This window comes from Monodelphis domestica, chromosome 1 (assembly GCF_027887165.1).
Source record: "Monodelphis domestica isolate mMonDom1 chromosome 1, mMonDom1.pri, whole genome shotgun sequence".
Lineage (NCBI taxonomy): Eukaryota > Metazoa > Chordata > Mammalia > Didelphimorphia > Didelphidae > Monodelphis > Monodelphis domestica.
Window position 1 is genome coordinate 698,081,583 of NC_077227.1, and position 23,793 is coordinate 698,105,375.

General features: G+C 41.0%; 1 protein-coding gene across 9 annotated transcripts in view; it reads right to left on the bottom strand.

Annotated features, from left to right (window-relative positions):
- Nucleotides 1-23,793, bottom strand: part of MEAK7 (MTOR associated protein, eak-7 homolog) — a 54,263-nt gene that overhangs the window by 26,583 nt on the left and 3,887 nt on the right. For 8 of the 9 annotated variants that reach the window (XR_459503.3, XR_008914900.1, XR_459505.3 and 5 more), the window contains exons 2-5: nt 15,133-15,218; nt 13,871-14,064; nt 8,863-9,093; nt 7,205-7,346 (exon numbers count right to left, since the gene is read on the bottom strand). Coding sequence is in view for 2 of the 9 variants with exons in the window: in XM_007477239.3 (XP_007477301.1) it covers nt 7,205-7,346; nt 8,863-9,093; nt 13,871-14,041 (544 nt within the window). In the remaining 7 variants the exon portion in view is untranslated. Of the gene's footprint in view, nt 1-7,204; nt 7,347-8,862; nt 9,094-13,870; nt 14,065-15,132; nt 15,219-17,508; nt 17,531-23,793 lie in introns of those variants that run through there. The other variant, XR_008914903.1, reaches the window with a different exon arrangement.

Here is a 23,793-nt window from a genome sequence, read left to right on the forward strand (position 1 = left end):
TTCTTTCTTGCCTTACAGAAAGCAATTCGTTCACAACAATTAAAATACTCCATTCTCTGACACAAGAATATTTTGTCTGCTATACACAGAAGAGTCCCACATTTGTGGGAAATGAAGTTTCCAGGCTGAAATCCCAGATATAGGGGAACACCTGTAGACCCCATATATAATGAGATTTTCTTGTACATACATATGTATAATAAAATTTGGCTGATAAATTAAAGAAACTTTTTTTACCAATAACTAAATTACCAATTAATGCCAATTACCAAATGGTACTATTTGTCAATACTAAAGATAGCAGTACACTGTACATTTTTATACAGCATTTTACAGAAGACACCACCACCACCACCGCCCTTATCCTCTGAGGGGACATACTCCAAGACTCAGTGGATGCCTGAAACCAGAGAGTACCTACCCTATACAATTAGTTTTTGCTTAAACGTTTAACATCCATGCTAATGTTGATGTACAATACTGGGTTCCCTTTCCCTGCTTGGCACTCTACAGCCTCTCCCACCCCAAAAAAACCACCCAAAAGAACTAAAAACACCTGGACATAAACACAACACACATATGTGAAGGGCATATTAATCACTTTATCTCAGACTCTATTAGAAATGTCTGTCTTTCCTTTCATCAAACCCAACAAGGTGCTCCCTGAATATTAACAATCCCACATGGGCACAGAATGAACCTAAGAACAATTTCCCTCCCTAATGCTGGCTTTTAGGCAGGATCACACAAAGCTTAGCCACCATCTTGGGACAGCATTTATCTCACACTCTCAGTTTCCTCATCCATAAAATCGGTGCATTTAGGGGGTACAGTGGATAGAGCACTGGGCTTGGAGTCAACAAGACTCATCTTTCTGAGTTATAATCTGGCTTCAGACATTTCCAAACGGTGTGACCATGGGCAAGTCACTTCACTCTGCCTCAGTTTCCTCATTTGTAAAATAAGCTGGAAAAAGAAATAGCAAAGCACTCCAGGATCTTTACACAAGGTAACAAACTAGCCTCTGTGAGCTGAATGCTCATTCTGAGAATAGCACACTCAATTCTATCTCATTCAGTCCCTCTTTCTTTTTTTTTTAAGACATACATTATTCTCAGTTGCCTCAGTTTTCCCTTTTATGTATTGGTGCTGGGGCAGGTGGTTTTGTAATATGTAACAAGCAATACAGATCATTGGCAATTTAATTAAAAGTTAAATTAGATTTTTATTGCAGATTATCCACAAATGATTTGCTTTCTCCTTTTTTTTTCTTTTGTGAAGTCTTCATGGCCCCATTACATGGTTAGTTTTTGTAAAGGTACCATGTATCACTGAGAAAGTCCCAGACTTTCTCATCTCTGCATCATAGAATACTTATCTTCTTCTGAGGCACCACCTAGGTGCTAGGTCTCTGGCAATTACTGAATGGAATGAAAATATGGAAAGCATGAAAGTACTGGAGTAACCTATATCAGACTATTTACTGCCTTGGGGAGGGAAAGGAGGGAGAAAATTTGAATCCTAAAATGTCAGAAAACAATTACCAAAAATTGTTTCTATATGTAACTGAAAAAATTAATTAATTTCCAAAAAAAAGAAAATTACCAGAAACTATTTTGCCTAATTAAATGCATTATATGTAAGGGAACAGATGACTACTTATAAAAATATAAAATATTTAGATTAACAAAAGAAGAAATAGACTGCTATGGATTTTCCAACAGAGACAATGTCTGTTTTTTGTTTTTTTTTTAAACCCATACCTTCCGTCTTGGAGTCAATACTGTGTATTGGCTCCAAGGCAGAAGAGTGGTAAGGGCTAGGCCATGGGGGTCAAGTGACTTGCCCAGGGTCACCCAGCTGGGAAGTGTCTGAGGCCAGATTTGAACCTAGGACCTCCCGTCTCTAGGCCTGGCTCTCAATCCACTGAGCTACCCAGCTGCCCCCGAGACAATGTTTTAATTAATATTTAGGTTCCTAATTAAGTCCATAAAAATAATTTTGAAATTTAAGTCACCCAGAGGATCAGGGTCAAGCTTAGAAGTGAGTGGAATACGAAGTCACCTATGTGGTATGGCTTTACAGGTGCCAAAACATACCACTCGCCAACTGATTAAATGAAATTCCATAATGAACAACTCATTCTATTGGCTCAAATCTTTTGTTGGTAAAAATGCAAATTTAAAAACATTTCTCTTCATAAGCAAGATAAGTTTCGACATACTTTGTAGTCAGAAATTTTGTTATGAAAGACTTTGAGATAGTGTAACAAATAGCATTATTGTTATTATGTAGAAGGGATAGACATGAATTCTAGAACATCAGAAGAGGGATCAAGGATTATGGAATGAAAATATCTTAAGATAATACTAAATGTGCTAGGAATACGAAATATATATATTTAAAAGCCACGGAAGCTAAGAGGGGGGTTAAAGTAAAAGGTCTCAAGTGTAAACCTCAAAATTTCTTAGACTTATAAATGTTGGAAATTTCACCATTGGGAAATTTCATACTTGAAAAATTTCCTATTGATAGTGGGTCTTGGCTATTGGAATGTGAACCCTATTGGCATGGGAGGTTCCTCCTCCTCCTTTCTTAAGATTACTTTAGGACAGAAACCTTTTGCTGAACAATGGAAAGGACTTTGACCTATGCTTAAGCATAGAACAGGAATTTCTTTGAGTCATGATTGATTTATACAATGGAGATACTTGGAATCAATCTCCACCCTACTCAGTCCTAACAGGATTGAGGAAGGGCTGCAGCATAGATCAAAATTTAATTATTCCAATCTCTACCCTACTCAAGTTAACAGGATTTAGGAAGGGCTGTAGCAAAGGATCACAAGTAGGGAAGGGAATGGTATGGAGATAAGTTTGAAAAGAAAAGGTCTGCCCAACAGATCAGTGTTGGAATAAGACAGGTACCACACCCTGGGAGAAGCCTGAATACCTGAAGCGTTTGCCCCAGTAATTTCAAAATATGGGCGAGAACCTGCTCTGGTACAGAGTGTGCTAAATTTGGAGTCAGAGTTCAAATCCCAGTACTCCTACTACATCTACTTGTAAGACCGTGGACTCTGGCACTTCTTCTTTCTCGGCCTCGGTTCTTTCTTCTGCAAAATCAGAGGAATGGAATTAGATGGCCTCTGACGTCACAGAGATAGCTGTCATCTCCCAGGATGGAACTATTTCAGTTTTGTCCGTGACTTCTCAGAGCTTAGCATGCTGCCTGCCACATAACAGGCAGTTAACAAATGCTGCTGGTTAACCTTCCAAGGGTGGGTATGGGAAGAGTGAGGAAAAGACCCTGGAGATCATCCCTTCTGCAAGCCCCTTCCTAATCACCTTAATTAAAAAGGAATGAATCAGATGTCTAAGGTTTCTTCCAGCTCTCAAACCTATGATTTTGCCTTCAAGGAAGTCTGATTTTCCACAGTGAATTTAGGGTTCCTCTGGTCCCAAAGAGGTTTCCTTCTGCCAACTTGCTGATGCCAGAAATGTGTTTAGAAGGAACAAAGCTTTTCATTCTAAAATAGGGAGCTAGACAAATGGTTGGGGCAACACGTTATTGGAAACTTATTTATGCTTAAATATAAATCATCCAAAAAAACATAAATGGATGAAAATCAAGCCCCTTCCACTTCTGATAAGGGATATCCTAGAAAGCTGGAAGAAGGGCACCTAAAGAGAGAGGTAAAAGGGGACTCTAGAGAGACAAAGACAAACACCAGCGAAGTCAGCCCCAGCTAACCTCTAAGTGTTTGTGGACCAACACAAGCAGTCTGGGGAGATATCTGCGGGGATGTTTTTGGGAATACTGTCTGGAACCGTAAATGATATACCTACTCAAGCATCAACAAGGTTTTAACTTGGCCAACTTATTATTTTAAGTTGCTTTCCCAGAGGACTGAAATATGATTCCTCTTAGCTACAAATACAGTATATTACATTTCCTCATACTCCCACAAGGGATTCATGCTTTTAAGTCTCGTCAGTTATTTAACTTATTACAGCTGGGGTTATGGGATCTTTTCCTGAGATCAGGACTTAACAAGGGAATTGTGGAGAATAGGAAAGTCCTTGTCTTCTGAAGACACTTTACTTGTTTCCCTTCCTCAGAGCACACCAAAGATGAAATGAACTTTCCTCCCATTAGACCAGTAATCTGTAGTTCTCAAATCCTCCACCTTCTCCTTTGTATGAGAGTTGCTCAGTGTATCTGCCAAGTTACTGATTGGCCTGCCCTCAAGCTGGCCAAGAACCATGAACTGGTCTATCCAGTTCCCCAACATCTAGCATAGGTTTTCTGATTCCAGATCTGAAGCTCTTTCCACACTCTGCCTCATCACGAACTTTTATTTTATGGAACAGAAAACCAGATCATAAAGAGAAGTGACTTGTCTAAGATCAGTATAAAGCTAGTTAGCAAAAGCAAATTAGTTAAACTATGTAAAGCACTTTGCAGACTTTCAAGCACTATCCACCCAAAAGTAGAACACCAGTTAAGTGGCCATTCCACTTCACTCTATTATTCCGGGTACTTGCCATATGGAAAAAGTGTCTTCATATTTTAACATTAAGGAAGACAGTAGAAGGCAGGAGGGAAGAAGGGGGGACAAGGGGAAGCAGTGCCATGATATTAGAATCAAAACACATCTGAATTGGCAGGACCCCCAACAGTCAGCTCAATCAAACCATGTAATATACAGGTCAGAATCGAAGGGGTTAAAGACAAAGCCAGAGCTAGAAATCTGGTCTTCTGACTTCAAACCAATCTTCCTTCCACTAGCCTATGCCAAGTTTTCTAAAACACAAGCAAGGATTCATTATACATGCAGAAGTTTGATCTAGCCTGGCTTTGGGGAAATTTTTTTCAAGCTTGTTCTAATAGAACAAATGTCTTTCTTTACGTTTGACTCTGCTCATTACAATTTGCTAAAAGATATCAATGTTACTGTGTAAGATTTCCTGTTCTACTTGGCTATTTCTTGACATCAGAGGCTTTCCAGGTCAGAATTGAGATTCCTCTTGTGAGGAAGCTCCCTGGATCAATGTAGATTGGCAATGGTTCTGCTGCTATCAACTGGGGTTGTTGCTGTTCAACCATTTCAGTCATGTCTGACTCTTCATGACCCCATTGGGATTGTCTTGGCAGAGATACTGGAGTGGCTTGGATTTCCTTCTCCAGCTCATTTTACAGAGGAGGAAACTGAGGCAAACCAGGTTAAATGGCTGATGCCAGTAAGTGTCTGAGACCAGATTTGAACATGGGTCTTCCTGATTCTAAGTCCAGTACTCTATCCACCGCTGTACCTATTGACTGGAACCTAAGAAGTTAACTGACTCACCCTGGAGTCACTCTGCCAAGTATGTGTCAATGACTGAATATGGAACCAGCTCTTCTTGATTCCAGGGTAAGCATCTTATCCAGTAAGTGATGCTGCACTCTTTAGAGCCCACTTTTGTTTTCTTTTCTTGAACCTATGATTTCCCAAGGTGAGGGAGGGAGGGGCAGGGAAAGGAAAGAGAAGGGAGAGATACTCCATTTACCAGTGTAGACTGGCAACTATCCTACAATTTATGGTCTTAAGAGTTATCTAGAATCCTAAAAGGATGTGACTTGCCTAGGGCAAAACAGCCTTTATATGTCAGATAGGAAATCTGAACCTGGGTACCTTGATTCTCTATCCTCTTTTCCACATTTCCTCCTAGGATCTTTCTTTTAAAAGGGATTTTCTATACTTCTTGAATACAGAGAGCCATATAGGAATTGCATTTTTTCATTTGAGCAATTTATACTATGGGCTAGAAGGCTCACCTCAGCTCCTATTTCCTAATTGTAAACTCACTCAAGTCAAATAAAAAAGAAAAGTTAGCATTAATACCCAAATACCCAAACTATTGAATTCATACCTAGAATTTCTTTGATGCTACCAATAAAAGCATTTTAGGGGAAAGCTGGGTGGCTCAGTGCATTGAGAGCCAGGCCTAGAGACAGGAGGTCCTAGGTTCAAATATGGCCTCAGCCACTTCCTAGCTGTGTGACCCTAGGCAAGTCACTTGACCCCCATTGCCTAGCCCTTACTACTCTTCTGCCTTAAAACCAATACACAGTATTGATTCCAAGATGGAAGGTAAGGGTTTAAAAAAATTTTTTTAAATAAAAAAATAAAAGCATTTCAACAAAAAGGAATTAATACTTGTTGGTCACAAAGGGCAGAACCAGGCCTAATACTGGGAGAAAAAATCCTCTCTACCTTCCCAATTAAGAATTGCACCTGTGAAAGAGAATTTACACTCTCTTTGTCTATTTTAATTAATCAATCAAGAACCTGGAGTCCCCAGCCTTTCACACTTAGTCATTAACACTTAGTAAGAACCTTTAATTAGAAAAGGAAGTTCATACCCTAAAAGATTACAAGCATCGTGCCTCCCTCCCACTTCAGCTCTTCTGGAAAAAGGCAAATTGGGAAACTGTGATTGATTCCTGAGACGTGACAGGAGAACGGATGGGTGGAGAAAACTGTGCATAAGCAGGCACCTATGGGACCCCCAGGGTTCTTGTGCCATCTTTGGCCTCATGGGAGTGAGCTCTGGTGAGGTTCTTTTGCAGCTCTGAATTTCAGCTTAAAGAAGATTTGGTTTACTGCGTTGGAGACAGGCTGCAAAAGGGACTCTTGCCTCCTTGGCATGAGAGACGCTCTGGTGGGTTGGTGAGATTCACATTTGGATTTGCATTCGCGGTCTGGAGGACCAGAACTTGGGGTATTTTTATTTAGGCAATATTTTCTACCTCCTTCCTACATTTCTCTCTCTCACTCTCACTATATTATTGCTGTAATAAAGCTTCTAAAGCTACTAACAGTCTCATGATTTAGTATTTAATGATTATAAACGGCGACCACAATTTTTTTATTTCTTATATTTGTCAAACCCGTTTTAATTATTACACACCAAAAAATAGGATTAGGCTGTGATGGGGAGGAAAGATGTGCCAGAGGCTTTCAAATGAAGCTCAGGGATGTGTCCCATGTTTTGGGAAGGAGCCACAGTCTCAGATGTATTCATCATTTGACAGTTTCCTGATGTTACATAGCACCCTCTCTGCTGATTTTCCGATTAATGGGGACTCAGTGAGGGCTTGATCTATGCTTAATCCTGTGTCCAATTACTTACATCTCTGAGGGTTAAAGGAAACTTACTTTGTTTCAGTGGTAAGAGCAGTTGCTCAGCCAAGGCCTTCACACTAGAAGTCATATCTTCACTTTTGTTCATAATCCAACCTTTCAGTTCATTTCTGAAATCCAGCACATGGACTACAGAGCTAATCAGATCCTCTGTAAACTTTAAGACCACAATTGCATCATTAGAAACATTTTCACTGTAGGCCAAGAATAAATTTCATTTCAGCACGAGAAATGGGAAGCCTCCATCTCCTGCCAAATGCTACGTCGCCCAGCTAAGTATGGACACACTTCATGTTCATTAGGCCTGTCAGATTATGGCCACCTTATAATTAACAACAATAATATTATTACATTGGTAAACTAGAAAAAGAAATGATAAGGGACATGTACATATCAGGGGGTATTTGCAAATGTCATTAAACTTGTTCTCCTGGGTTCCAAAGGAGAAAACTAAAAACTAAGGGTTAGTAAAAGTTACATGGAAGAGGATTTGGGCTCGAGATAAAATACAGCAATTAGAAACATCCCAAAACAGAGTAGACTCTGTTGAGAGAAAGGGAGCTCCTCATTATTAGAAACATTCAACCAAATGATCATTTGTCAGGGTATTCTAAAAGAATTCCATGCTTAAGGAAGGGTTGGACTAAGGTGCCCGCTAATGTCCCTTCAACTCTTTGATTTTAGAGACTGACAGGGTCTGATATGCCAGATAATACATTGTCACAAGCAAATGTCAAGTGACAAATGAAATTTCAAAAGTAGGAGGATATTTGAAAGACTATTAATTTGCAATTTAAGCAGAAGAAATAAGAGGGAAGCCTCGGAGGAAGAATGTCTGAAGAAATACAAAAATAATTGACAAATATAGGTGGCAATAACATTGCTGGACTGGCCTTTAGCAAGAAGGAAAAACCTATTTTTTCCTAGTCAAGAAAAATGAAAGGCTTTTTTGCCAAACTTCCCTTCTTTCTACCCACCTCAATTTATAGGTGCCCACCCCTCAATTTCAAACAAGGGGCTCTTCTTCTACTCTGCTATTCCATGAAACAAAATAACACCTTTACCCCAAATCCCAGTTTGTTTTCCCTGATGTCTAAGCATTTTCTGGCCCTGAAGGGCCCAGTACTTTCTCTCTGATTTGGGGAAAAACTTTTAAGACAACAACATGCATATACCTCCAAACCCTAATGCAGAGATCAAACATATGGCCTACAGCTCCCCTCAGAGTAGTCCAAACCAGATAAAAATGTAATTGGGAAATATTTAACAAAATAAACAATACAATGAAATCCACAGAACATCACATTTTCAAACAAAGCGAATATGGGTACTTATGCACCGTTGAATGGCTCTTGCTTCTCTCAGAATTTGATATAATGCAGATCCACCCACTATTGACCCACACTGGAAGCCTACATGTGGGGGGTGGGGGTGGGGGTGGTGATGGGATTTCATTGTATTTACTACCCAAATAATATGCAACACTTCAGTCTGATGTGATGCCATCTTGATCTGATCAACTCTGAAATCATTATTGAACATCCTAATTTATTCACAACTGTTCCAGAAGTTCTGACCTGCACCAAACAGTCCCATGGCTTGGGGATTCCAAGTCATACATTACACCAGGAGAGCACACATTTCTCTGAAATGGTCTTTCCTCTTTCCTTTACCTCTTTGATGTGGTACATTTTCATTTTTTCCGGAGTGACATTCAGCATTTTCTGGATCACTAGGCTCTTATCCCCTACTTTTCCTTTTAATGTCTGTGACAACAAATTCACAAACTGTTCCTTTGTGACGTATTCACTAGGGTTCCTTATATTGCCGTTAGGTTCAGTTTTCCTCATTGCATCATACAGCTTGACTACCATCTTCTCAGGTAAAGCTTCCCCAGCATAAGCCTATTTAGAGCAAAAAGAGGAGGGGTAAAGATCTTTTTTGACACTGAAAAATGAAAACAAATGTTAAAATAGCATAAAGTATCAAGAGTGATAAAAAAAAAACAACCAACACTTTCATTTGACAGGTCCACATAAAACTACTTGACCTAAACTCATTTCTCAGTACCATAATATATGCCCCAGTACATGATCAATTTTTGTGTAAGTACCATCTACTGCTAAAAAGAAGGTATATTTCTTTTTATCCCTATTCAGTTTTCTCCAGATATCTATTAACTCTAATTTTTCTAAAATTTCATTTACTTCCCTTACCTCTTTCTTATTTATTTTTTGGTTCAATTTATCTAGATCTGATAGAGGAAGGTTGAGGTCCCCCACTAGTAGTTTTACTATTTCCTCCTTAAGTGCCTTTAAAATTCTGGATGCTATACCATTTGGTGGATTATGTTTCGTACTGATATTGCCTCATTGTTTATGGTACCTTTTAGCAAGATGTAATTTTTCTTCCTTATCTCTTTTAATCAGATCTGTTTTTGCTTTAGTTTTGTCTGGGATCATGATTGCTACTCCTGCTTTTTTTACTTTAGATGATGCATAATAAATTCTGCTCTAGCCTGTTACCTTTACTCTATGTGTCGCCTTGCTGCACATGTTTTTCTTGTAAACAATGTATAGTAGAATTCTGGTTTTTAATCCATTTTGCTATCCGCTTCCTTTTTATGGGGGAGTCTGTCCCATGCATATTCACAGTTGTTTACTAACTGTGCATGCCCTCCATCTTATTTTCTCCTTTTGATTGTTTTTTCCTTTTACTCTCTGTTCCTCCTCCCCAGTGTTTTATCACCCCCCAACTTCCCTCTCCCTCCAATGACTTCTCCTTCCCTTGTCTTATTCCCCTTCTACTTCTCTGTAGGGTAAGGTATAGTTCTATACTCCACTGACTATGGTTGTTATTCCCTCTATGAGCCAATTACAATGAGAGTAAAAGTTAAGCATTATCTGTCACCACCCTCATCTTCCCCTCACTGCAATAATTTTTCACACCTTTTTAGAACATAATTAACATAAGCAAACCTCAATGAAAGTGTCAAAGACCTAATGTTATATACATTTGGCTGATCTCCCATTTGTAATATATTCCCATAATATTAACTTCCCACTGCCATAATGTCACTTCTTAAAACTTTTAAAATCAGATGAGGCGGGGGCAGCAGGGTGGCTCTGTGGATTGAAAGCCAAGCATGGACATGAGAGGTTCTGGGTTTTCAAATCTGTTCTCAGACATTTCCTAGCTGGGTGTCACTGGGTGAGTCACTTCACCCCACTTGCCTGGCCCTTACAGCTCTTCTTCCTTAGAACCAATACAATGTATTGACTCTAAGACTGAAGGTAAGGGTTTAAAAAAAAAAAAAGATGAGGTGCTATTATTATCCTGCTCAAAAACACAAAATGGTTCTTCCTTCCCAATGAGATCAAATCTAAATTCCCTTTCCAGGCAACCAAAGTCTTCTTTCACCTCCTAACCTGTTCATCTTCATATGGCTAACTATTTACCTACAAGCACCCTCCACTTCAGTCCACCTTGTCTCTTCACTGATCCTGAGATCCTTGTGATTCGCCCTTCCTTGAGCTAGGCAACAGACCTAAATTGTATTCCACAGTCCCGTTTCTTATAGTGCTCATTTTTCTAAGGATAGCTCAAGTCCTAGTCAATAAATGGTCAAAGGATAAGAATGGGCAGTTTTCATAAAAAGAAATCAAAGCTATCTATAGTCGTAAAAAAATGCCCTAAATCACTATTTGAGGATGCAAATTAAAATAACTCTGAGATACTACCTCATATCTAGCTAAGATGGCAGAAAAGAAAAATGATAAATGTTGGAAAGGATGTGGAAAAACTGGGATACTGATGTACTGTTGGTAGACTTTTGATTCACATTCTGGAAAGCAATTTGTAACTATGTGATCAATGGGCAATAAAACTATGTATATTCTTTGACCCAATAATACCACTATTAGGTCTGTGTCCCAAAGATGCTTTTAAAGTATGAGGTAGTACTTGTCACAATCTCAATATTTATTAGGTGCCTTCTATGTGCCAGATAGAATGCTAATCTTCTAATATTTTCCTTCCTAAGATTTTATTTTTAAAATATTTTATTTTTTTCAATTACATGTCAAACTAATTTCAACATTTTTTTTAATTTGAGTTGTAATTCCCTCCCTCTCCTTCTCCTTTCATTGAGAAGGCAAGCAATTTGATATAGATTATACATTTGTAGTCATATAAAACATTTCCAAATTAGTTATATTGTGAAAGAAAAAAGCCACCCCCTCCAAATAAGTGAAAAATAGTAAGCTTTGATTTGCTTTCAGATTGCATCAGTTCTTTCTATGGAAGTAAATAGCATTTTTCACCATAAGTTCTTTGAAATTGTCTTGGATCTTTGTGTTGCTGTCAATAGCCAAGTGAATAATAGTTGATTATTGTACAGTATTGTTGATACTATGTATAATGCTCTCCTGGTTCTGCTCACTTCATTTTGCATCAATTTATGTAAGTCTTTCCAGGTTTTTCTGAAAGCATCCTGCTCATCATTTTTCATAACACAACAGTATTGCATTAAAATCACATATCACAACTTTTCAATAATTCACCAATTAATGGGCATCCCCTCAATTCTTTGCTATCACAAATATTTTTGTACATATGGGTCCAGACCCAAATAAAATGAGAAGAGTGGGCTGGATTGCATTTAGGAAATTATGCTGTGCTTTTAATGACCCCAAGTTTTCCACATCAACATTCTTCCAAATGCCAGAGACACCAAAGTTATGGGTTTCCCCAAGGGCAGTCAGAATCCTATCACTAATGCAGAACTGCACAAAAGCAGCAGCATGAAGCCAGATGACTGATCTGAAAAGGAGGTAGATGTAATAAGAAATCTCCTGGTATCCCCATAATGTCAAGAGATCTGGAAGGAGATCCTCCACATGTTGTGGGGAACCTTACTGAGAAGATTTGCAAGTGAGTACATTAAAGAGAAGGTGATCTTAGTTCCCACTGCCTAACCCTTACTGCTCTTCTGCCTTACAGTCACTATACAGTATTGATTCTAAGAAGGAAGGGAAGAGTTAAGAGTTGAGAGAGAGAGAGCCAGACAGAGAGAAAGAGACAGAGAGACAGAGAGGGAGACAGACAGACAGACAGGGACAGAGAGACAGACAGAGAAAGAGAAAAGATAGACAGAGATAGATGGACAGAAACAGAGAGATAGACAGAAGATTTCAGGGATGGGTTTACATTTGTTACTTCTTAGTAAAGAGTATTCACAGTGAAAGAGACCTAGATTCATCAAATTATCAAAGTGACTAAACTACTATCACCTACACCATACAAGAAAACATTACATTATCAGTAAGGGCTACAAGGGAACAAAATTACATGTGAATGTTTTAATGCTGATTACAACTCACCCACCTTACCTAGTCACTGCTGTTAAAAACAAAAACAAAAACAAAACAAAACAAAAAAACAATGCTATCATTTTCACAGGCTTCTGGGTCTGCTGGCAATAGGAAGCTGAAGAAACCCAAAAGGAAAAATAAGGTTGGGCAGAAAATGGATATGCCTTGGGAAAGCCAAGAACCTGGATTGACTATCTTGTCCTCTGCCAATAGTTCATGCACTACAAACCAATACCTAAAATTGGCCTCCTAATACCCAATGGGGTGTGATTACTACTCTAATATTACCTGCCACTTTTTCCATGGAGTAAGAATCATATGAATAAAAGATGACCACCAATGAGAACAACACAAGGACACATTTTACTCCTCAGAGCTATCTTTTCTTTTGATTTTTTTCTGTTATATTTGTCACATTCTTGATTGGGATTTTCTTTCCTACAAAGTCTTAGTAAATTTGGTTTGCTTTTTCATTGTACATTAACGTGGCAAAACTTAATAAATCACAACTCACCATTACTCCTATATGATGGTTTTTTAAAATGGCAATTAGTAAATAATTATTTTAATAGAATTGATTCAATTAAAAAATTTTAAATCCTTAACTTCTGTCTTAAAAATCAATATTGTTTATCAGTTCTAAGGCATAAGGGCTAGGCAACAGGGATTAGAGTCACACAGCTAGGAAGTGTCTGAAATCAAATTTGAACCCAGGACTTCCCATCTATAGTATAGGCCTGGCTCTCAATCCAGTGAGCCACCGAGCTGCCCCCATGATTCAATCTTAATATGTACTTTTAGAAATACATATTAATACCCTGAAACTGATATTTCCTAAGTATTTGGATGACTAGTCAGGCTCCAGGCTTACTAGAGTGACTCCATGTCACACATTTAGTCAGGCAAAGAGATTGAAAATAGTCAATGACCAACTTCCTAAAATGATGGTAGCTGATAGCTGTTTAGTCACAGGATCACAGATTTGGATATTATCTAGTCCAAACAGCTCAGGGCACAGAGGAGGAACCTGAGGTCTACAGAGATAAAGATGAGGAAGCAGGATGATGCCTTTTGGGGTATTCCTGAGGTTGGGTCTTAAAATATGTTATTTCATCATTTCATTGGAAGTGACGTGAAATGGCCAAGATATAGGATACGTCACTCTGTACACATTCTGACTATCACATGACACCTATCCGCCACAATGGGTCCTATCCAGGGTCGAGCTTTCTGGTCTGACGGGCCCGAAGCGCCGTGCTAAGATGAAAGACGCCATTGCAGAATCCTTAAAGTGGCCTGCTATTCTTGCCTGTAACATTTCTGAATTGATGGGGATTGGAAAAGATCTTTTGGTCTTTCCATTGGATATTGTCTCCAAGCCCCCTGTTATGGCAGCGAACAATCCGTCAATCTCCGCCAGCTCTTCCGAGTGAAACTGTATGGGGACAGCCGGTCGTTGGCGTGAGTGCTTGCTCCCCATCGTTCCTTACTTGTGACGGGATTCTAGGAGGTAAAGACACAAAGTGCGAGGCAGGTAAATCGGACGTTCCAGAAGCCAAGGGGGTAAGTCATTTTCAGCAGTGAAACAGACCAGGGGAATGACAGCTTTCTAACTGGTAGAAACCAAAGCTCACAGTACATCATTGGAGAGACCTGCCCATCACTGGAAAGCAGAGCCGTCAGAATTCTACCAAATCCAAATTTTCAATGATATTTTGGGAAATAGGAAAAGCAAGAAGGTTAATACACGCACATATGCACGCATGTGCACGTACCCACTCACGCACACACACATACACACAGAGGCAGATCTGAAGTCAGGAAGGCTTGGAATCAAGTTCTGCTGGAAACATATTAGCTGTGTGACCACAAATAAGTCATTTATAACCTCAGGGCCCCCTGGATAATTTTCTAAGACTGAAAATTACAGAGGAGATGCTGAACTTCATTAAGCTGGAGCTCCTCACACCTAGGATATCACAGGACCAGAACAAAATGCATAGACATGCATGTGCAGATCTCTGTGTATGGGCAAGGGAAGGGGGAGGGGAGGGGAGGAGTTATACCATAAAAAGAGAAACAAGGAGAGAGGAAAGCCTTGGGCAGCTAAGTGGTACAAGTAGATAGAGAGCTGGTCTGGAATAAGGGAGACCTGTATTCAAATCAAGATAGATATTTAGTAGCTGGGTGACCTTGGGCAAGTCACTTAACCTAAGTTTCTCAACCTTTAAATGGGGAACACAACAGCCCCTGCTGTTGTTGTGAGGATCAAATCTAATGAGACAAGATTTATAAGGCATATAGTACAGTGTCTGCATGCAGTATGATATAAGTCAGGTAATGCCTGTTTATTCCCTTGCCTTCTCTTCCTTCTAAAAACGGAGAGAAACCTGACTCCATGACACCACATTTCTATACCCTATATTTGTTTGGAGAAAGTCAGGGACTAAAGCAGGAATGAGATTGCAAGTAAAGACAAGAAGTACCTTCTGGGTTAGCAAAGAACATTAAGGAGGTGGGAATGGGGTGGGGGGAACCAACCAAGAACAAAGACAGTAAACGTCTCCTTACCAGACAAAGCAAATGAGTGGGGGAAGAGGCAGGATGTTCAGTGACGGGACATTCCAGCAAAAAAGGTGGAAGATGGTTTTATCCACCTGTGGATAAACAAAAGATAACAACAGGAAATATGTCAAAAGTCCTGATTTTCCATCTAAAAGTAATCCTAATAATAACAGTTTATATACTTCCTTGCTCTTGATACACATCCCCACCACAACTCTCAAGCATGTGGGTAATATCCCCTTATCCCCACTTCACAAAGAAAGAAACTGAGGCAGGTTAAGTGAAAAGGCCCTCAAGGAGCCTTTGACATCCAGGATCCTTCTCTCCACTCATGCACCCAACACCCAAGGCATCTCCAGACTGAACCACTGGCCTGTCTTGGCAGAGTAGGGCAGGTCTAACCATGTTGCTCTCCTACATTATGGACCATGAATCCCTGGTCTGGTTCTGAAGCCCTTCACCACCCAGTGCCCACCTCCCTTTGCAGGCTGATCCTACATGACTTTACTTCACACACTACAGTCTAGCCAAACTGGCCAGATTCTCTCCCTTTTATTGACACAGGCAAGTCTTATTTGTGGCATCTGACTGGTTCTGCCTCTTAGAATGGCCAGTTTCTCAGATGCCAATAGCTATACTTCAGGATTTCACCAGTAACAAGCATCTTCCTCCTAAAATTACTTGATATCTACTTTGTATGTTTATTTATGAACATTTGGTGGCACAATGGATAGAGTATCTTGAGAAGTAAAACACCAAACTTGCTCAAGTTGATATCAAAGTCATGGGGACCTTGAAGGTTTGTACTTAACCATGTGCTTTGTACTGGAGATAAAAGAAAAAGGTGTAATGGGTTCTGCCCTCAAACATCTTAAAGTCTGAACAGAAGCATAATAATAATAATAATAATAATAATAATAATAATAATAACTGATAGCCAGTATCTGTAGAACCTACTGCTCTGTACCAGGGCTAGGTACTATGCCTTCTAAGTGCTTTACAGTTATTACATTTGATCCTCACAGTAACTATACTTAGCACTAGGTGGAGGAGCTCTCCACCCTTTCCACTCAATTAGCAAGGAAATGAGAATTCACATCTCTCCAGAAGGTGAGAAGTAGTGCAGTGCTGGACAATTTGGAAGCTGTGATTGACCCTTATGAAAAGGGGAAGGGACAAAAAGCCACTATAAAAAGGCCCTGAATTTCTGGGGTGAAGGAAGTTGACTCCAAGAAGGAAGTCAGCTTCAAAAAAGAGTTGGACTTCAAGAAGGAAGTCAGCTTCAAGAAGAATGTTGGCTCACGACGAAAGTGGGCCTCAGGAATCACCTTTAGCCCTAGTCATCATCTTGATCTGCCTCTTAGAGGGAACTTGGGTGAAGGGATAGCTGGTTTTCCCTTCCTGTCTTCTGGAGAGAGTTTAATTCCACTTGAAGGTCAATAAGTCCTGGCTGAGTAGAGCACTGGAGCAATATTTAGTTAGATAAGCTAATGTTTTCTCTACCCTTTTGTATTTCTCTTGTGAAGATGGGATTAACTCTACCCTATTTATTCTTTAGATTTTAGCCACCAGGAATGTATACACTCCCACTTAAAGATTAAGGGGGAGGAGAGGTCTATGGCCCACATGGGCTAGAGTGACAAATCAAAAACAACTGACTGCTCCCTGGGCAATCCAAAGCAAAGTTTAAGCCACCATTGGTACAAGGAAAAGTGGATCAAAGGCACAGGAAGTGACGTAAAGAATTGTCTTTAAATTTAGTGGTAACTTCCTTTGAGGTAACTTTGCCTTTGAACTTGGACTTGGAGGAGAGCTTGGGTTTGAAACCTCAAACTGCTTCCCTTTGGACTGACACATGGGTGAGTTAAAAGGCTGACTCCCTTTCCTTGGCTTTTCTGGAGGCAATAGCCTCCAGAGAGGCCCATCATCTTGGAGGAGGACTCATGGTTAGAAACCTTGTTTAATTAATCCTCTGGGCCCCCCCTTTTCTGGGGCCTCTGAAGCCCTGTCTGGTTCAGACCAGACCAGAGCATTGCTCACTTGTGGTCGTTCTCTCTCTCTCTGTCTCTCTCTATCTTTCTCTCTCTCTCTTTCATATTTTCCTTACTTTCTCTCTATTTGTAAATAAAACTACCATAAAAGTCATTCTGACTTGAGTAATTCATTGGAATTTAGTAATTAAATTCCTGGTGATCATACTCTTAAATATTCAGTCCAATCATAATTTTTACCCTTACACTCTGCTTTCACTCTTTCCACCTCTTTTGTAAATAAGTTATTAAAGTCATTTTGACTTTGAAGCAATAATACTTTGAATTGGCGACTACCATATTATTTATAAATTTCATATATTTTAGTAAACCATTAAAATCTAATTCTTACAGAGGTATGGTGGCTGTGCATTCTTGGCCTGGGGATGGGCAGTGAGAAGGCATGAAGATTTTATCAGTGGACAGCCAGGAGGCTCAGTGGCTTGAGAAACAGGCCTAGAGACAAGAGGTCCTGGGTTCAAATATGGCCTCAGATACTTCCTGTGTGAAGTCATTTAGTGCCCATTGCCTAGCCCTTCTTGCTCTTCTGACTTAGAATCAATACTTAGTATCAATTCTAAAACTGATGCTAAAGGTTTAAAAAAAAAAAAAACCTTCATCAGTTCATCTGAGTCTTCCATTTCTTTTCTGAATTCTTCCTATCATTTCTAATGGGCACTTGACAATTGATCATGACATTCATATTCAACAGTTTGGTTAGTCATCCCCTAAATGATAGCTATCCACTTTGTTCACAGTTTGATCCCACTGCAAAAAGTGGTGTTATAAATATTTTAGTGTATATGAGACCTTTCTTTTCTTGGATCTCCTTACAGGATATGCCAGCAATGGGAACTCTAGGCTAATGGGTGTGACCATTTCATCCTGGCTGGCCTCAGAAGGCAAAACTAGAAGCAATAAAAACTATAAAGAAATAAATTGGGCTTCCTATAAAGAAAAACTTCCTAGCAAGTAAAGCAAAACAGAACTCAAAGAGATCACCTTAGAAGATAAAAGGCTCTCTCCTCACTGGAAATCTACCAGAGAAAGCTGAATGAATACTTCTTTGTTTAAGAATTCTGCCATTCCTTTATCCCACCATAAAATATTGGCTTTTCACTTCTTCATCTGCCTTCTTTTTCAAAATTCTACTTCTTTCTTTCAAAATTCTACTTTTTGTCCACATTGTAACCTCTAATCTCTTGATTCCAATCTCCCAAGTTTACACTAGCCATTCTCTCCTCTTTTCCCTATCTTGACAGCTTGATGAACCAATTTAGCTAAACACCGTCTTCCTCTCTTATATTGCTAAAAACACACAGCCAAACCTCAATCTGAATCACTCTCAGCATTAGCCCCTTATACACGTGCTGTTGAACAAAAGCAGAGGAAATCTCACGACCATTTTACTGGATCCACCACGGATTTGTTACACAACCTCAACTGGGCTTTCACTATGGTGAGGCAATCCTACTATATACCCTCCTTTATCAACTCACTATCCCAATCTTCAGTAGTAGTTCTATGTCTTTTCATCCCTCCTCAACCCTCCATTGCTTCTCCCACCCCAGCCCATCCAATTCTCTTGGGTGAGAACCTTGCCTTATAGTTTACAGAAAAAATGGGGCTATTTGCCATGAGAAAGAAGGGAGAAGAAGCTCTTCTGCTATCCCTCAGGTGCCTTTTGCCATTCTCTCCTCCTTTATTGCTGTCTCACATGAAAAAGTGGTTTTCCTCTTAACCAAGGCTAAACATTTCACTTGTTCAAGTGATCCCATTCAATCCAGTCTCCTCCAACAAAATGTCTCCTGTCATTCCCTCTCTAACATATTTTCAGTTTCTGTCTACTAGTTTATTTCCTCTTGGCTATATGTGTGCCCATGTCTCCTCCATTCTCTCAAAAAAACTTCACTTGATCCTTCCATCGCCAATAACTTTTACCCTATTTCTCTTCTGCCCTTTGTAGCTAAACTCAAAAAGGTTGTCTGCATTAGGTGCTCTCAACTTTCCTTCCACTCTCTTCTTAATGCCTTACAATCTAGCTTCCAAGCTTATCATTCTATTAAAAAAAACAACACTTTCTCCAAAGTTACTAATGCTCTCATAGGTAGAAAATGGACCATTGGGCCCTTCTTCTACCTTCATTCTCATTGACCTCTGCTGATCTCTCTCTTCTCACTCCTCTCATCCTACCTGACTGCTCCTTCTGTCTCCTCTAGACCCTCCTCCAGAAGGTTCTGTCCCAAGCTTCTTCTCTTCCTCCTCTATACTACTTCCTGTGCTGATCTCATGAGCTCCCACGGATGTTACTGCCATCACGAAGCTGATGACTTACCAAATCTCTGTCCTGCCTAAAACTCTCTTGCTGCTCTCCTGGCTCATATCTTCTAATGCCTTGTAGACATCTCAAACCCGAGGTCTAGTAGACATCTTATACTCAAACAGAACTCATGGCCTTTCCCCCAAATCCTCCCCCTATCCCTACCTCATACTTCCCCTATTATTGGAGAGGACAGCACTAACCTCCCAGTCCCTCAGGTTCACAACTTGGGAGCCACCCTCATTATCCGACCCCCACCCCCATCCAATCTGTTGCTAAGGCCTATGGATTTCACCTCTGCAACATCTCTTGAATATACCTCCTTCTCTTCTCTGACCCTACCACGATCCTCATCACTTTATGCCTAGATTACTGCAATATCCTGCTAGTGGGACTGCCTAAATCAAGTCTCTCCCACTCCAATCCAACACTGATCCTGCCACTAACGTGGCAAATATTCTGACCACGTCACTCCCTACTCAAACCCCGGTAGTGCCACCAGGACAGAATACAAAATGCTTTGTTTAGGCATCAAAGCCCTCTTCTATCTTTCCAGTCTTCTTATCCCTGACTCCCCACCAGGTACCCTTTGATCCAGGGACACTAGCCTCCAGGCTGTCCCATGAACAAGATGCTCCATCTCTCAGATCTACGCATTCTCTCGGGTTGCCCTCAATGCCTGAAATGCTCTCCCTCCTCTACTCTATCGAGGTCCCTGACTTCATTCTGTAAAAATGGGGATTTAAACCCCAGACTTCAATCCCCAGAAGTCCTTGGTAGTTCCCAGAATTCCCTAAAATCTCACATGAGTCCTCACCTGGGTCCAGAACACAATTTGTATTTAAACTGACTCTCCTCTGCTTAGCTTCTAAGCACATGCCTCTCTCTACACCCAGGCAAGATGTGAGTGGCTGTGAATGGGCTCTGCGCCCTAAGCTCCTGCTTTCTTATTTTGTATTTTCTTTATTTCTTAATTCTAATCATCTTCAATAAACCTCCAAATATAATACTTTTAGTAGAGAAACTAATTTAATTTTAGCAAGTCAAGTCTCAGCTAAAATCTCAGCTGCTACAGGAAGTCTTCCCCCACCCTTCTTAATTTGAGTGCCTTCCCTCTGTTAAGCATCCCCCCCAGCTTGTGTGTGTGTGTGTGTGTGTGTGTGTGTGTGTGTGTGTGTACACACACAGACTTCTTTGCATGCTGCCCTTCCATTAGAGTGTAGACACTGTGAGAGCAGGAGCTGTCTTCTGCAGTGCCTGGCACCTAGTAGGTACTTCATAAATGTTCCGTGTTTGAATGGTTCAAGGTGCTCTATAAATGAGTTGCTTGACAAGCATTTTCCAGTAAGTATTATCCTCACTTTACGGAGGTCAAAGCCCAGGATCCCACAGCTGGAAAGGGGCTAACTCTCTCATATAGTCTGTGTGGAACGCAAAGGAGGGGGCTGGAGCCAGAGTCAAAGGAAACATTTCCAAGCTTGCCTCTACCACTTCTTGTTTTATGATCTCGGGGCCTAGAACTGGGAGGAATGTTAGAAACCATGTAGTCCAACTCCCTCATTTGACGGATAAGGCAACAGAAACCCAGAGAAATATGGTGACTTACCTAGGATCAGAGCTAGAAAGCAGGAAATCCTCCTTTAACATAAGAGAATTGCAGGAAAAAAAGAGGTTGGTAGGAGATGGGAGAAGGTTCCTAGAATCGACAACTCCAATCAACTTACAATGGAATAAATTGATTACATTTCTGACACAAATAAAGGGAAATGGGGAAAGCTATTGAGGTCACATTCAGCTCCCAGAGACAGAAGAACCAAAAGCAGGAAAGTATTCATCTAGAAGGAGGAGAGACGAGGGACGTCCAGTCAGGGGGCAGCTCACATTCTCCCCTCGTCATCAATACCAATGAATTCATTTGCAAGCACTGCTGGACCAGGGGCAGCGAAGGTGTTCTCAGTAAGTTCTAAGAAAGGTTCTCAACAGAGAACCAGGCCTGGAGATGGAAGGTCCTGGGTTCAAATATGACCAGATATTTCTTAGCTGCGTGACCCTGAGCAAGTCACTGAAGCCCAACTGCCTAGCCCTTCCCATTCTTCTGGCTTGGAGTCGACACTAAGACAGGTAAGGGTTTACAAAACAAAACAAAAAGACCCAGCCAGAGCCCCTTGCCACAGACTGCTCCCGAGCTAACACTCTTTCCGTCCTGGTCCCTTCGGGGGAGGCAGGAAGAACAGAGACTTTCCACTTGGGTCATCTCACTTTGCTCTAAGGGAATAAGACGAATGGGTTTTTAGTCAAGTGTAAGAGCTCCAATAATCCAATCGGAGGGAGTTGGATCTTTTTCCCTCTTGTCTTTGTATCCTGAGCACAGAACACAGCGTCCGGCACTCGCTACTTTTATTGTTGTTGTTATTCAGGCTCTTCAGACCTGACTGACTCTATGACCCCCTTTGGGGTTTTCTTGGCAGAGATCCTGGGGAGGTTTACCGTTTCCTTCTGCAGCTCATCTGACAAATGAGGAAACAGGGTGACCCGACTGGATCTGAGGCAGGCTTTTAACTCACCAAAACGAGTCTTTCTGACTCCAGGCCCGATGCTCACTGCATCACGGAGCCGACGAGCGCATAGCAAATACTATATGAATGCAAGTTGACCAACTCAGGGCAGCCTTGTAGGCGAGACTCTTCCCCTCGTTTAAAGATGCGCCCCCAAAAGCAAGGTGCCGAGGGTCGGTGACGTCCCCACGGCCAGCCCCTAGTGGGAAGGCATACAAACTCCACTGCACACGCGACGATGTGGAAAGGTTTCTTCACCAAAGTGTGTGCTTCCACTGATGGACACTGATGACCGGACGGACCGGACTGCTCCACCTCTGATCAGTTTGGGAATGCTGGATGTCATGCTGTACGCGGGTGCTTTCAGGCTCTCTCTTGCTGTTTTAATCACGTTATTACCCCAAAGAAACACACAGCTCTCGCAGGTCACTCTTCCCTTGGCTGGTCTCTCTGCCTCAGATCTCCCCCTGCTTCCTCTCTTCCTCGGAGCTGGCAGAGATCTTCCTAAAGCCCAAGGCTGGGCGTCTCGCCTAGCCAAGCAAGCTCACTGACTCCTACTACCCCCATGATCAAAGAGGACATCCTGTCTGGTTTGTAAATCTCTCCCTAGCCTCTTATGCCTCACTTCCTCCTCCCGGTATTGGGCCATCCAGTTCCTGTGGTCTTCTTGCTCTTCCTCTAACAATGAACGCTTTCTCTTCCCTCATCTCCGTCTCCTGCCCTCCATCCAGTCCCAGCTGGCAGCCCACCAGTTCCTACTATTTCCATCTTGTTTACACAGAGCTGTGCACATGTGGTCCCCCCCCCCCCCCCCATTAGGTTGGGAGCTCAAAAGCAAGGACTCTATTCTAACAAATGCTTGTTAGGGGCAGCTGGGTGGCTCAGTCAGGCCTAGAGATGGGAGGTTTAAATCTGGCCTCACACACTTCCTCACGGTATGACCCTGGGCAAGTCATTTAATCCCCATGGCCTAGCCCTTACACCTGTCTGCCTTGGGACGGATACTTAGGATCAGTTCTAAGATAGTAGATTAGGGTTTTAAATGAATAAAGATGCTGACTGCTATGCAGAAAAAATCCTTTTCTTGGGTGATACAAAACAAAAACCAAAGTCAAGAAACTGGTCACTTTTTTTTTTTTAACCCTTACCTTTGGTCTTAGAATCAATACTGTGTGTTGGTTCTAAGGCAGAGGAGCTAGGAAGTGTCTAAAGCTAGATTTGAACCCAGGACCTCCTGTCTCTAGGCCTAGCTCTCCATCCACGGAGCCACCCGGCTGCCCCCAATTGGACACTTTCACTCAAGTCTTGACCCAAATTATATTCAGTAACCATCACTGGACCTCTTTCTCAGTGTGCAGAACTACCCAAGATATGGCCCTAACAACTTTTCACTTTCAGAGGGCCTGAAATTTGGAATTATGAATGCCATTAAAATGTATTTCTAGACTGTGAAGCACAACTGTTCCAAAATCACCAAAAGTTCATCAGTTTCTCCAAAACATAGAGATAAATATGTTTCAATAGCCTGGGAACTCACCCGATTTAAATGCTCTTGAAAACCAATGGGTGATAATCAAAGCTACCTTGAGGAAATGAACTCCCCATTCGCTTAATATCCAGTGTGATTTGTGGTTTCCTGATAAAGAATTAAGGAACACATATCAACATCTTATGAACTCAGGGGGCAGCTAGATAGCAAAGTACATAGAGTGCCAGACCTGGCATCCAAAAGACCTGAGTTCAAATCCAGCCTCAAACACTT